Genomic DNA, 15,437 nt, shown 5'->3' with positions numbered 1-15,437 from the left:
TTAGAAGTATGCTTAGTATGACTAAATTACCTAAGCCATTTTGGGTTGAAGTTGTTCGTGCCGTATGTTATCTTATCAACATATCACCTATAGCACCATTGAACTTTGATTTAGCCGATAAGGTATGGTCTTAGAAAAATGTTTCTCTCTCATTTAAAAGTATTTAGGTGCAAAGTTTTTGTACATTTATCCAAGGAGCAGAGACAGAAGTTTGACAACAAAGCTATTCCGTGCATCTTTGTTGACTATGGAGATGAAGAATTCGGATACAAATTATAGGTTTTAGAGAGGAAGCAGGTTATCAGATTCAGAGATGTGGTTTTCCATGAAAATAAGGTGTTTTGAGGACTTTGAACCACAAACAAAGTCCAATTCCAATGCTCCAAATATTGTATCAAATTCTGCATCAACACATTCTTCCACAAACTATGGAGAGTGGCAGGATGATCCTTTAGAAACAGATGCAGAGGGTGTTGAGCAGGGGGAGCAACAACCCCCTTCACCAGAAATTGCTGATTCAACACATCAGTCAGATGATGAAACACCTTCTCCTCCAGAAGTTGTTGAGCCTAGAAGATCTGAAAAAAGTCGTGTTTTGATTTTGTCGAGAAGATATCAGGAATTAGAATATCTTTTACTCATGAGGGGCAGCCAGAAAGTTTCCAAAAGGTCCAGTCTTATACTAACAAAACCAAATGGATTGAAGCTATGAAAGCAAAGATGAATTCTTTAAATAAGAATCAGACATATGAGTTGGTAAAACTTCCCAATGGGAAGAGAACATTGAGAAACAAGTGAGTGTTCAAGTTGAAGGAAGATAGTAGCGGACAAATAGTGATGCATAAAGCCAGAATGGTCGTCAAAGGTTTCGAACAGAAAAAGAAATCGGCTTTGACGAGATATTTTCACTAATAGTGAAAATGACGACAATTCAAGTCATACTCGGATTGGTAGTCAAGTTAAATCTAGAGTTTGAACAAATGAATGTGAAAATAGCTTTCCTACATGGAAACTTAGAAGAAAACATCTACATGGAACAACTAGAAGGGTTTGAAGTTCCAAGGATGGAGCACCTTAGGTTAAAGAAAAGTCTTCACGGCCTTAAGCAAGCGTCGAGACAATGGTATAGAAAATTTGACTCTTTCATGGTGAGTCATGGATACGAGAGGGTTGCAGCAGATCAGTGTGCATATGTTCAGATATTCCCTGATAGAGTCTTGTCATACTATTACTTTATGTTGATGACATGTTGATCATTGGTCCGAATGTAAGCAAGATCAACAAGTTGAAGATGAATTTGTCTAAGTCATTTGAAATGAAAGACTTAGACCCAACTCAACAAATTTTGGGCATGCGGATTGCTCGAGATAGGAAAGTTAGAAAACTTTGGCTATCCCAAGAGAAGTATGTTGAATGGGTGATAAGAAATTTCAATATGGAAAGTGCTAAGCCAGTCAGTATTCCACTAGCTAATCATTTCAAACTAAGTAAGAAGTTGTCTTACTCATTAAGGGAAGAAATGTCAATAGTCACATACTCGTTAGCAGTTGGAAGCTTGATGTACATAATAGTGTGTACGAGACCAAACATTGCCTACGATGTAGGCGTTGTGAGCAAATTTCTTTCCAATCTAGGAAAAGACCATTGGGAAGTTGTGAAATGGATTCTCAGGTACTTGAAGGGTACGTCAAGACTATGCTTATGTTTTGAAAAAACTGAACCAATCTTAGAGCGTTACACTGATGCAGACATGACTGGTGATCTTGATGGGAGAAAACCCACATTAGGTTTTTTGTTCAGCTTTCCAGGGGGAGCTGTGTCATGGCAGTCAAAATTGTAGAAGTGAGTTGCACTATCCACAACTTATTGTTGTAACAGAAGTTAGGAAGGAGATGTGGTGGTTAACACAGTTTCTTCAAGAGTTAGGAGTTAAATAGGAAGAATATAAGGTACATTGTGATAGTCAGAGTGTTCTGGACTTAAGTAAGAACTCAATGTAACATTCCTGGACAAAATATATTGACATTTGCTATCATTGGATACTCGCAGTGATGGAAAAATAACTGTTGAAACTAGTCAAAATTAATATTAAAGAGAAATCCGGCTGACATGTTGACAAAGGTGGTGACTTATGAGAAACTCCAGCTATGTAGAGATATAGCTGGGATGGAAGTCAACCTAAGATTGACATGTTATTCTCCTTCTCTGGGTATGGAGGGGGAGAATTGATGGATACATACCCATTCACACCTGCATGTGGCAGGTAATGTAAGGAAGAATAAGTCAAGAGTAGTTGACTACTGCTCCTCCTACATTTTTCGGCTTTGGCTGCTATTGCTCCTTCAATCTTTGTGGCATTGACGACTGCTCCTTTCGACCTTGTTTGCACTGGCTATCCATAATGTCAAAAGTTGCCTGCCAATTTTGAATTGGGTTGATCCTCCCCTTCCCTATGTGTGTGTGTGTGTGTGAGAGAGAGAGAGAGAGAGAGAGAGAGAGAGAGAGAGAGAGAGAGAGAGAGAGAGAGAGAGAGAAGGCAAAAAAGAGAACACCGAGAAGAAATCTTATGTAAATAAGCGTGTGTTGTGAGTAAGCAGAGAGAGCCGTGAGTGTTGAGTGAGAATTGTCCTCTGTATTTTTCCTAAAATACATATAGTAGCTATCTCTCCCGTGGATGTAGGCCGGAATTGGCTGAACCACGTAACTCCGGTGTGTATAAGTTTTTCTTGTGTGCTTATTTATTTCATTAATTTGTGGATTGGTAAACCCAACAAGACCAACCGCATTGAAGCGCTAGTATGTATATGTTGATGGCCTCTCTCTCAAAAAATCTTTTGCTGATTGAATGTCGGATGTACTTGTATGATGAGTAACTAATGACTAATGCAACAAATTTATGATTTTGGATTTGGCAGGACGGATCCTTTTCAATCCTCCCGGTCTATTTCGTTGAGTTAGATTCACGCCTACTGCGTGAATTGGTACACTGCCACAAATTTATTAGCTTCACACTAGTAATATCCATTCCATATTTAAACATAATTACATGATCGCCCCTGCCATGCACCTGAAATCATAACTTTATTTTATATATATGTATATTATAAACCAATGCATCTTGATATTTTTTGAGTTCCTTTTTTAATTATTTTCTTTTGGCTTACTATGTGAGACCAACATTTTTTTTTTTTAGTTAGGTGTGTGTGTGAGAGAGAGAGTTAAAAGTTTTAAGGAGGATATTATAACTTGCAGGCACATATTTATTGCTTTTTAGTAGATAATGGGAAATTTTAAAAATTTAAAAATTGAAGTTATTTAATTTGACGTTATTTATGTATTTATATTTATGGTTCGAAATGTTGTATTTAAAAAATGACTTGATTAAATTGTGGGTATTTAACGAATAATGAGAAGAAAAAAAAATTAATTAACAGCGAACTTGATAGATTTCATACAAATCTATCATGTCTTCAAGTTGGAGAAGTGGCAACATGCAAGAGAACTAAAGCACTTCTTTTAACTTCCAATGCTTTTAAGATGAATTTACTAATTACTTTATCTGGTTTATACTTGTTATCAGCTTTGTTCTTACATGTTTGGTTTGTTGAATGAAATGTATAAAAATGGCGTGAAATAGAAAAAAAAATTAAATAAGTATGAAAGTCATGTGCTGAATTTGGTTCAGTTATGATTGATGAATATACATAGTAAACTTCTCAACTAAAAGTTCAATAATATTTTTAATAGAAAAATTAAAATGGATAGTCGCCAAAAGCTTATATACTTAGTGTTGTAACCATGCTTTGAGAAGAAAGTACGTGCTTGCATCTTGGATTGAAGTTAGTCATTTTCCATTTTAGATCTCTTGTTATGTTTTCAAGATAAGAATGTAAAATTTGGAGTATAAAATTCTCCAATTTTAGCTATTGGAATATCTCTTTAGGTACTCATTGATTCTCCTTCAATTTAATATTTTATTTTATTTTTGTAAAAAAAAAAAAAAAAGTAGAAGAAAAGATGCATCGATAATCTCACATGACCTGATTTTTGTTTTTCGTTTGCCTTTTCTACACAACAAAAATTCTATGCCAACTCAGGCGGAGAAGAAGGATGCACCATAATCCAAGGGAAAATGACTAGAGCCAAATTCATTTCCCCTATCCCATTTTATTCTTTTGGAAACGAATATGTATGTCATGCCAAAACAAGTAATACAAGAACGAGTCTTGTGGGCGCATCAGTCGTTACGTTACAATACCTTAGTCCTTGTCTTTGGGTTAAAAAACTTTATGCCGACTGTAATATTATTTGTCTTAACCATCATGTTTGTTTTGCTGTATGGAATTTCTTCAAAAAGGAAAAGAAAAGAAAGATGTAGTAAGCTGGAAATATTGATTCCTCCTGCCTCAAAACACAAATTATGGGATTGGGAAGGACTTTCAAATGGAGGGGCAGCTCCATTTGAAAAGACTGAAGTTGAGTACCATAGTAAATTTTGACACAAATTAGAGAACAAAGTGAGAATGAGAATATGTTGGATAAAATTTCTTGTATGTTTATATTTTTATTTTGTCTCTTCAATGCACAATATGAATTAAGATGATAGATTTTGCATAGAATAATTATTCCAATTCTTACTTAAGTGATGCACCCACTGAAAATAAAACAACATAATGCGTAAAACTTTATCCAAATCTCATCTATCAACGCTAATTTATACTGTTTTTAAGTTAAAATTTAATTGAAAATTTTGGGCAGCTAGATATTGTATCTTAAATTTTAAAATGTTTTCTTTTGAAGTCCATTAATCATTCTTATTGGTATTATTTTATAGAACATATTTATTATGTTTTTCTAAAGAGTGAGGTCAGATCTTCATCAATTAAATGTTCTCTTTTATCAATATTTTATCTTAAAATTGCAGCTTGTGTTTTTTCAATTATATATTTTCTATACATATTATTGAATAGACTATTTATTTTTTAAATACAAAGCATATATGTTGTATCTGGTTTCCTAATCTTATGATGCATGTGTGATGTAGGACGGTTCTAAGCAGCACTAGTCCTATGATTTACTCTCTTTGTAGTGCACATAATATCACAATCTAAGGAAAGAATTGAATTAACCAAGCATGAACATCGCAAACATATTTTAGTGATCCCAATTTATTGAGATTTTGAAAACGTATTGTTCACATCCAATTGTGGACTTTGGGTGGTCATACACATGTCACAATATTTGCGAAAGATACTCGATGCGGATGTTGATTCCCATCAATATGTTACAATTTAAAAGTAGCACAACACATTTTTAAATTACATGCGAGCTTTTGTTTTTTCTTCTTAGAATTAGTATTTCACCTTGGACCCTTGATCTACCGTTAATTACAAGTGTACAAACACACACAGTATATATATATATAGTTTTGTTTATAAAAATAGAATGAAACAAAAAAAAAATAACAATAAATGAAGAACATGAAAAAGTTAAGTGGTGAACTTTTTTTTTATTCTAGTGCAAAATGTAAAATTAGAGTTTGTATCTGTGTGTATTAATTATTAAATTTTCAACTCAGATTTTAATTGTTTTTTTAAAGAAGATGAAAATAGACAGTTGACAAAAGTTTAGAGTTGTAGAAGAAGAAAGTAGAGAGATGTTTTTTTATTGAATTTTTTGTATTTAGTCCAAGCCATTTCTTGAAATAGAAAATGCATCATTTATCTTAAACCAATTCAAACTGATAATGACATTCGCTTTTCCTAATGGAAAAAACATAAATAAATAAAAGAGATTTCATTTTCTTCAATTTGTTCCTTTTGAAAGGCTGTGGTATTAAGAATACACGCAGGAGAAGCAAGTCGACGGAGCAAGTGTGAACGAAGGCGGCATCTTTGGTTAACTATTATTACACGCTTGATATATATAATGAAACTGGGCAGAATGAATCGAATTCATCATTAGAATTACGATTAAAAATTCTATTTCATTTATTTCCTATCTTATTCCATTTCCCAATTTAAACATGATATTATAGAATTGAATTAACTCTCAAATAGATGTTTTTGAGAAAAAGTTATTGTTTAAAATTTTAATTACAATAATTGTCTCATATCAACAACTTACATAAAGAATGAGACTTAAAATTTAATAATTTAAACTTTTTAATCAAGTTGATTCTCCCAATGTATTGAAATTCATATGAATACTTCTTAAAATTAAATATATCATTCAAATTAAGTTTAACAACACTAATGAAACTCGTCAATGTATACACAAAGTATATACCGAACATTACATTTTATTGAATTATCATTAGTTATTATAATATTATTTTGATTGATCAAGTAAGAGTGAGGTAGAAGAAAAAGTGATCAAACACTATATTTTCTTTTTCTAATATATTTTAAGTTTTAGACGGAGTCTAACTAAATAAAAAGAATTTATAATCATATGGTAAATTTTTTATAATACAAATTATGAAGTGAATTTTAATTAGAAATATGGAGATTAATACAATTTTATAGAAATTAAATTATATATTTTTTTCTCAAAATTTAAAGTTAAGACTTGTAAAATAAAATTTTGGGAAAACTAACGACGTCAAAGATAACGGCACAAACGCTAATTCCTCGCCGTTTTTCTATTAAGGCATTAATTTTTTAATCGAGCCTTTCCATATAAATTCATAGCACCGGAAATTAGAAAGCGGTGAGAGACGGAGAGCGAGAGATCAAGAACGCAGAACGCTGTTGATACGCTTGCCTGTTTGCTTCACTCGACAGTATACTTGTAAAATCCCTGTAGGGGAATCCGCAGTCTCAGTAGTTCTGTTCCTCTTCAAGATTAGCAGCAAATTCTTGTATCCTTTTTCTTTTTTCCTGGAAAATTCATCTTCCCCGGAACTCGTTCGCATAATCTTTTTTAGCTGTTACTGTTACATCCGCGTTGGGTTTCCGATGGACGACTACTTCAGTGGCGATGATGATTACTATTACGACTTCGAGGATTCTATGGAGCCCTTGGAAGACGACGACGGGGACAAGGACCGGTTGCACAGGGGGCGCGGTCCGGCGAGTCAGGTGAGTGAGGGAAGAGAATTTTTTTGACGGGTTGAATATGTGTGTGTGTGTGTGTGTGTGTGTATTTTTTTTTTTTTTTTTTAATTTTTAAAAATTTTTTCATTGCGTTGTTGGTTTGGTTGCCAGTGATAGTTAGTGAAGACTTGACTTTGAAAACGAAATCATAGAATACATTAACTGAAGATTTCGTTCTCTTTTTAGGTTCTTTTTGTTTCCATTGTTTTCTCTGCATCCGAGGCCCGAGCAGAGGGTTTGTGTAAGAACTTAGTTTGGTCTGTTAGCGTGAATATATTGTTTCGTGATTTGGGGTCGTGCCAATCAAAGCGAGGAATTTGCTGGGGTAATTGTATCATGTTCTTCTGTACAGGGAGTGATAAACTGATGACAGCAACCGAGCGGAGGGATACGGGTATAGCTAGAATGATGATGACTAGATTTCGTAGTTTGTGAAGGATCGACTATTGTTGTTAAAAACTATTGAAACATCAAGGCTTGAGTTCGGTTAATCAACGCAAAAGTCCCTCTTCTAATTTTAAGAAAGACTTGTTTGATCATCCATTTTACGTGGTAGGAATGTTGTTCTTTATATGAGATTGAAGGAAGGAAGAAAATTGACTTCTTCTTTTCAAAAGTTTTCTTGGTGAATTGAATGTTGCTAATACGAATTGGCAGAAATTTAGTGTCACTCTGGCAGATCCAGAGGCTCTCCTGCCTATTGGTTGAACGATTGCAGGCAGAGCATAGAATTATAGGGTTTTGTAAGTCCCAATTTTGTGCATGAATAGATTTTTTGAGAAAATGTGATTAATTTGTTAAGATTAACTTGGTTTTCTAATAATTTTTTAATGCCTGGTTTGGTTGCTTTGACAAAATAGTAATAGAAAATTCTAAAACACACAATTATTTTTGATATCCAAATAGTCAAAATTTGTAATAAGTTCAACAGCTAAAATTAAATGTTGTTTATCCCAAAAGCAAATATGACAACTTATAAATTTTGTTTCTTTCTAGACATTCCTCTGCAACTGGACAAACTTTTGTTTTGTAACTCTCTTTCACTTTTTTGCAGGTAATTACAAAAGAGTCTCTTTTGGCTGCACAGGTTAGACATCTGTTAAAAAATTTTGCACTCCAATTATGCTTTTGCATTAATTGTACATTTTCCCTTTTTTTTTTACTGAGTTAAGCCACATGAATATCAAATTTTAGTTTCAAACATGCAGAGAGAAGACTTGCATAGAGTAATGGACTTGCTGTCGCTGAGGGAGGACCAGGCACGGACTTTACTCATTCATCACCATTGGGATGTTGACAAGGTCATCGCAGTGTTTGTAGAGAGAGGGAAAGATAAATTATTTGCGGGTGCAGGTGTAACAGTGGTGGAGCATGATGAGTTCTCCCAACAGTTTTCCTCAATAGTGATGTGCAATATCTGCCTAGAGGAAGTAACTGCTGCAGAAATCACTAGGATGGACTGCGGCCACTACTTTTGCAACAATTGTAAGCTACTGTTCTAGTTTCTTTCAAGCTTCTTGTTCATAGCCACAGAATCTTGCAAACGAAACTTCTTATATAAATTTTTATAACTCTTATTGGAAAATCTGCCCTTGCACAGGCTTATGCATGATAACACACTAGTATGCTGTGATAGTGCTTTAAATACTAGAACTCATTGCCACTGGAATTTGATGCTTGGGTCAATTTCTTGTTTAGAATGTCATTGCTTGGTTGAAAAGACAAGGCAGCTGGCAGTAAAAAAATGGAAGGGCTACTTTTTTTATTTCTTATTTTTTTCTAAAAAACCAATTTTACTAGTGGAGTTAGTTGAAAGTGGTAGATTGAGGATATTTTTTAAAGAGTCCTTAGTCATTCTAGTTGTCAAATTATGTGCTTGGAGGCAAAGTCAAGTTCCTTGTTACCCAATCAAGTTTTAAGGGCCCTAGTAGGCCTAGTTAATACCTAAACTAGGAGTCTATGTAAAGGATTGTATTCTTTTGATTTCAAGAAGATTAATGAATAAGAATTTCTAGCACTGGTACTTTCTCTTCTCCATGTGGATTTCCTGGTTGTTGTAACTCAAAAACCCTTGGTGGATCTGCAAGTTTCTATTATTCTTCTAATACCCTTATTCTTTAACTTTTTCAAATTTTGTATTTGATTCAAGTATAATTCCTCAATTTCTCCAATAACAAAAACTCTTGTTTAATGCCCATAGTCTCCTAAACCTATACGTAGAGCCTCAAATCCTAGCTGCCATTCCTCACACCATTCAGAGCCCCATTTCAGCATGCCTACTACTTCCATGTGCTTCAAACTCCCTCCCCTTTTCTGTTCAACAGAATCTTGTTTTAGTCCTAGTGGTCCGATGGAGATTTGATTTTTAATCTGAGACATTTTTTTCTTTTCTGTTGATTGTCTAGTGTAAGTCATACCTCTCAATTGAGAACTTATATATATATATATGTGTGTGTGTATATATATATATATATATATATATATATATATATATATATATATATAAATAATAGGCGAATACACATACACACATGACACATGCATGCACAAAACATTGCTATATATATATATATATATATAATAGGCACATACACACATGACACATGCATGCACAAAACATTGCTATATATATATATATAAATAATAGGCACATACACACATGACACATGCATGCACAAAACATTGCCTTGAATGGAGTTGAACCCTAGCCTTCCGTGGGGGTGCCTGCTGATGGGCTGCTAGGCCACAAGCCCGTGCTTCAGTTCTTATTTCTATTAGAGTGAACATATAGTTTGGAGATTTTTTTTTTCCATAAAAAGTCTATTGAGTTTTTTATTTGTTATTTTTACATTGATCCTGTCAAATGATTTTTATACCTCCATGAAGTACATTAAAAGAAAAAAGAAAAAAACATTAGAGGTGATTCTTGGGAGCGATACAATCTTGATATGATTCATCATCCTTGGCAAACTTTTGTTGGAATTGGAACTGCTAATTCAGGTTGCTATGCTCCTGGCTTGTGTTGGGTTGGCAAGACTTCCTCTTTGTTTATATGCCTTCTTATTGTTAAGGACTTGGCCACCTTCAGAAGTTTATTTTCCAGAATATCTTTTCATTTATCCTTGTATCTCTGTTTCTACAAAAAATAAATTTTCTCCCCCTTTTGGGTGCATTTCCTCAAATGTGAAAATTATGGTGCATAATAGTTTTTAATAGATGTTCCAAACTTCTTTTTAGCATTACTATTCTTGAATGTGAAAATGGGCCATATATATTTTTCCTATACATAAAAGTATATATTGAAGCATAACACTTGAGATAGAAATTGATTGCAGACACGAAGATTAGAAATATAATAAATTTTGAGTTATAAAGCTAGAACCTAGTGAATTCAATTCCTGAATGAAATTGGATTATAATTGGCACATAGCATGTAAACCTAATGTCTCTGGATGTTTGGATTGCTAGTTCTATGCCTTGCATGCATGTGTGTGTGTGTGTGTGGCCCAACTCTTTATTTCTTTATTTTAGCACGTATCAAAAAGTTGAAAGTATGGTCTCATGGTTGTTATATGTCTTTGCTTAGGTTGGACACGGCATTTTATTGTGAAGATAAATGAAGGTCAGAGCAAACGCATTAGGTGCATGGCACACAAGTGTAATGCTATATGTTATGAGACAATAATTAGAGATCTAGTTGGTACAAAGGACCCTGATTTGGCTGAGAAATTTGATCGTTTTCTACTAGAATCATATATTGATGATAATAGAAGGGTCAAATGGTGCCCTAGTGTTCCCCATTGTGGAAATGCAATTCGTGTGGAGGATGATGAATTGTGTGAAGTTGAATGTGTTTGCAGTCTGCAATTCTGTTTTAATTGCTCATCTGAAACACACTCGCCTTGTTCTTGTCTCATGTGGGAGCTTTGGAGAAAGAAATGCCAGGATGAGTCGGAGACAGTTAACTGGATCACAGTCAACACAAAGCCCTGTCCAAAATGTCTCAAACCAGTGGAAAAAAATGGAGGATGCAACCTAGTAAGGTGTATCTGTGGGCAAGCATTTTGGTGAGATTTCTGGTCTCTGCTTTTTCCTCCAATTTAAACATTTTTCTCTTTTTGAACACTCTCTTTTATTTATTGTGTTGTATACTTGACCAGATAGCCAGTTCATTTTCCCTTTTTGGATTAAATTTTGTTTTTGACCTTGCCATGGATCGGCAAACTGTGTTTTGTGCTTGGATTGGCAAACTGTGTTTTGTTCTTGTCTATATGGCATTTTTGGCTTGTGAATTTTCTTTTCCTTTTGGTTTTTTCTTTTCTTTTGGCAGGTTTAATTTGGTATCAGCTAGCTACTATTTACTGTAAATCAAAATCTATGTCCGCTTCTGTGATCATTTTTATCTGAATGATAAAACTATGTATTTTGAATTGGATAACCGTTCATGCCAAGCAACCTTTAAGAAATAATTATGATTCCACAAGATTGATCCTAAACTGATCCTAGCAAGGTATGTTAAAGCAGTTAAGTAGTTAAATTCTAGAACATATGTTTATTGATGATCAAGCTAATGAAGTGTGTCTTGTTTATTACAACCAATTCTTCAATGCATTATATAACAAACCTTCTCTATGAGCAGTGCTGTTGAGCAGCCATGGTTTTAAAACAACATCAGGTTGGTTTGACCCGTGGGTCAAGGCATTGGTTAAATCATTGATTAGCCAATTAGGGCCAAAACAATTAACAGCTGGGCCTAGAAATTTTTTTTTACCACTTTCCTTATTGTTCAAATATTCTTCAAATTGATTTATCTTCTTCTTCATCATCATCATAGTTACTTCTGTTGGTATAGTAGCTGTTGTCGTTATTATTGTAAATAGGAAAAGGTGGAGAAAATATTTGATTAAAATTAAATTTACTATATGATAAATTAGTTAAAGGTGTGTGTGTGTGTGCAGAGTATAATTCGTATGAGGTATACTGGTTATCTTCATCAACATAAATTTTATTGTTGTTATTATTAAAAGTCAAACGAACAATAGAAGATAGATAGAGAAAATATTTGATCCAATAAAATTTATTTAATAATAAAAGAATTAAGAGGGGGTGCATGTGCATGCAGGGTATAACTTTTATGATAATACCACATTGTTTTATAGCACCTAAACTATTACATCATCCCTCACAAATGCTAAGATAGCTTGCAATTTCGTGTTTACTAGGGATAGCCACATTTAACAGTTGCTTGCAGCTCAACAGTTGAGCATTTAGGGCATATGTGGATGACCCATGAAATGGAATCTTTTCTTTTATTTTACATTATTTTTTTATATGTAAACACATTTGTTTTCTAAGCGATGTAGGGATTGATCATCTCCTTTATTTATTATGTTGAGACTCCTCTTTTCTAATTGTAATTACAGATGCTAGGAGCAGGAACATAGACCAACTTTTTTACCCTGATGAATCCAATTTCCCCATCCTCCTTCCTTATACCCCCTATCCCCTCCTAAAGAAAAGAGAGAGAAAGAAAAAAGCAACCTCAAATTCAGTGACGTGTATGCATAGACTCATTGGTGGGGTTTCATGAGCTGAGCATGAGATGGCCATTTCCTCAGTTTATTACAATATGACTCCTTTATTTGGTTGTGGTTTCAATACTCTGATACATAGACCAAAATTTTTCCCTCAATGAATCTGAATATGCCCTTCCCCCTCATCCTCTTAAGGGTTAAAAAGTAAGCACCAGGTTGGACATTATTGTTGCTCGAAGTCAATGATTTCTGCTTTGAAAGCTGGACTTTTGGTTCCATTCTTTGGATAATTAGTGCCCATAAGGATTAATGCATCTTGTATGGAATCAGCCTTGCAATCTTGAATGCTTAATGGGATAATCCTTCCGTGCTAGTAGAACTTTCTCATTTAGTATTTTTGTGTTTGATTCCTGGTGGCTGTGAATATGATATTATTAGTTTATTTTATATGCTGAAAATTCTAGCATCTTATCTGGGCTTCATGCTATAAAATTTAATTTCTTTATGCAGTTGGCATTGTGGTGGTGCTACTGGTGTAGAGCATACGTGGACTACGATTAGTGGTCATGGTTGTGGTCGTTACAGTGAGGACCATTTGAAGAAAGTCGAGTCTTCAAAAAAAGACCTCTTGCGTTACATCCACTATCACAATCGATTCAAGGCTCATACAGATTCTTTCAAGCTTGAATCTAAGCTGAGGAACACCATTTTAGAAAAGACATTAAGATTGGAAGAAAAAGAATCAAGGTCTAAAGATTTTAGCTGGGTAACAAATGGACTCCACAGACTCTTCAGATCAAGGCGCATCATCTCATATTCGTATGTGTTTGCATTTTACATGTTTGGTGACATGTTCAGAAAGGAAATGACGGAAGAGGAAAGGGAAATAAAACGGAACTTTTTTGAGGACCAGCAGCAGCAGCTTGAGGGAAATGTTGAGAAACTCTCAATGTTTTTAGAAGAGCCATTTGATACATATGCAGAAGATAAAGTTATGGAGGCCAGAATGAATATAATTAATCTGTCAGAGGTTGTCAATAACCTCTGCAAAAATTTGTAAGTATCCCAAAAAATTTCGATTTCTCATAATGCAGTTAGGATTTGCATGGGTATGGAATCTTCAATTTTAATGACCATGGCTTTAGATAAACCCCTTCACGTGAAATTGAACAATGGTGAAATCAACCAAGTATATTAATGTAGGGATGAGATGACAGTTCATTCCCTAACTCCTGAATTTGCATCTTCCCCATTATCTAAAATGAAATAAATTTTATTATCCTGCTTTTTATTTTTCCGGAGTGCATTGTAGTCGTTATGTGAAAACTTATTTGTGCATTTATTGTATGTAGGTATGAATGCATTGAGAATGATTTACTAGATTCCCTCCAGCAGAAAATTTACATAGCTCCTTATAAGTCGCATGGTGTGGAGAAAGCTTCAGAACTCCCTCTTAGGAATGCCAACTCCTGCAATGCTGAAAGTAATTCCATTGTAAATGGTATTGACACTAAATCCCCTTTTCTGCTATTTGTTGTTGGGTAGAACCATAAACTGCTACAACATTCTCTAACTCTTTTTCCTCAATGATAGTTCTACTGGAAGCAAATTTGAAGAACAATACGACCAACACATCTTTCTAGAGCTACTACTGATACACAGGTGTATATAAAGATATTTAGGAACTCGTCGGTCTTTTTCCTGCTTTGAGAGTTCTGTTGACCATGGGTACTCTTCTCCAAAAAGCCTATTCTTTTTGGTGTGCCAGTAGCTGATCATAATCCCTAAAAATAGAGGTAAAGGGTCGGAAAGTAAATCAGATAAGAAGACAAGGAACGAGAGGTAGCAGTTTCGTGGTTCTGCGGGTAGAGAACTATTAATTGGAAGAGGTTTTATCTCAAGAGGTTGCATTTGGGAACTTCTTTCTATCCTTGCCCCTTGCCAGCTAGAGCCACAGAGCTAAAGGCAGATTCTTTAGTCACTTGTGACTTAGTCCTGACGAACAAATCTGAATATGGGCGAAGAAGCAAAGCCTTTTTAGATTGATTGTTGACAGATGGAGTTTGAAAGCCAATAACAAATTTTCAAGCCCTAAATTGAATTTACTTTACAATGTAAATATATAAATTAAGTGCAGTTGCCCATTATAATCATCTGGCCATTTTGACATGGAGCCCCTGTCACATGAGAGAGAGAGAGAGAGATCTATATTCATACCACAATATTTTTCAGTCATTCAGATGATTCTATTACAAAGAGGGCCCATTATGGAGTATCCTCCAGAGGGGGTCAATGTTACTGTTTGAGTTTTGACATTTGCAGTAATCGCTTTTTCAGTTTTTGGTTCTTTTTAAAATTATCTGTTGTTGAGAATGCTTTGCTGCAAGTTGCGAGTAATCTTCAAAGACGTGGTCTGGTGCAAAACGAGCAGCAGGGCCAAGCTCAGCTGATCGCTATTTGTAATTTTGTAACTTGTGGGCAAATTTGCTCGGGTTAACAATACAAAATGTTCAAGTTGAGTTGCTAGGTAGCAGGCTTATCCAAGGTGCACTTATGTTCCACTCACGATTGCTGCAAGTTTGGGATAGATATTTTGTTTTAAGAGCTTATAGCTGTGTCCAATTCGAGTTTAATAATGTTTTGTTTCATCAGGTTCCAATATTTCAACATATTGAGTTAAATATGGACTATATTACAAATTGATACTAAAATAACAAAAAATAATATAAATATAATATAATGTATATATAATTTTAAATACACGAATAACATAATCATATGACTTGGATAATATAAAAATAATATA

General features: G+C 34.3%; 2 protein-coding genes across 4 annotated transcripts in view; both read left to right on the top strand.

Annotated features, from left to right (window-relative positions):
* Window positions 1-4,389, top strand: part of LOC131161333 (small ribosomal subunit protein uS9c) — a 46,955-nt gene extending 42,566 nt beyond the window's left edge. The window contains exon 3 of one of the 2 annotated variants that reach the window (XM_058117033.1): window positions 4,098-4,389. The gene's annotated coding sequence lies outside the window, so the exon portion shown is untranslated. Of the gene's footprint in view, window positions 1-2,915; window positions 3,130-4,097 lie in introns of those variants that run through there. The other variant, XM_058117034.1, reaches the window with a different exon arrangement.
* A 2,283-nt stretch (window positions 4,390-6,672) lies between these two features.
* On the top strand, window positions 6,673-15,157 carry LOC131161332 (probable E3 ubiquitin-protein ligase ARI1). Of its 2 annotated transcripts, XM_058117027.1 has the most exons (7): window positions 6,673-7,082; window positions 8,152-8,184; window positions 8,306-8,582; window positions 10,684-11,164; window positions 13,142-13,687; window positions 13,984-14,132; window positions 14,225-15,157. In XM_058117027.1, the coding sequence occupies exons 1-7, from the start codon at window positions 6,960-6,962 to the stop codon at window positions 14,272-14,274; spliced, it is 1,659 nt and encodes a 552-aa protein (XP_057973010.1). In that variant the 5' UTR covers window positions 6,673-6,959; the 3' UTR covers window positions 14,275-15,157. The 2 variants fall into 2 exon arrangements, with proteins under 2 accessions (XP_057973010.1, XP_057973011.1); XM_058117028.1 differs by lacking the exon at window positions 8,152-8,184 and having other exon boundaries at window positions 6,679-7,086; window positions 8,292-8,582.
* Window positions 15,158-15,437: the final 280 nt, after the last annotated feature.

Source organism: Malania oleifera, chromosome 8, assembly GCF_029873635.1.
Source record: "Malania oleifera isolate guangnan ecotype guangnan chromosome 8, ASM2987363v1, whole genome shotgun sequence".
NCBI classification, from domain to species: Eukaryota; Viridiplantae; Streptophyta; class Magnoliopsida; order Santalales; family Ximeniaceae; genus Malania; species Malania oleifera.
The sequence above is the reverse complement of the archived record's forward strand: the minus strand, read 5'-3'. Positions and strand labels throughout refer to the sequence as shown.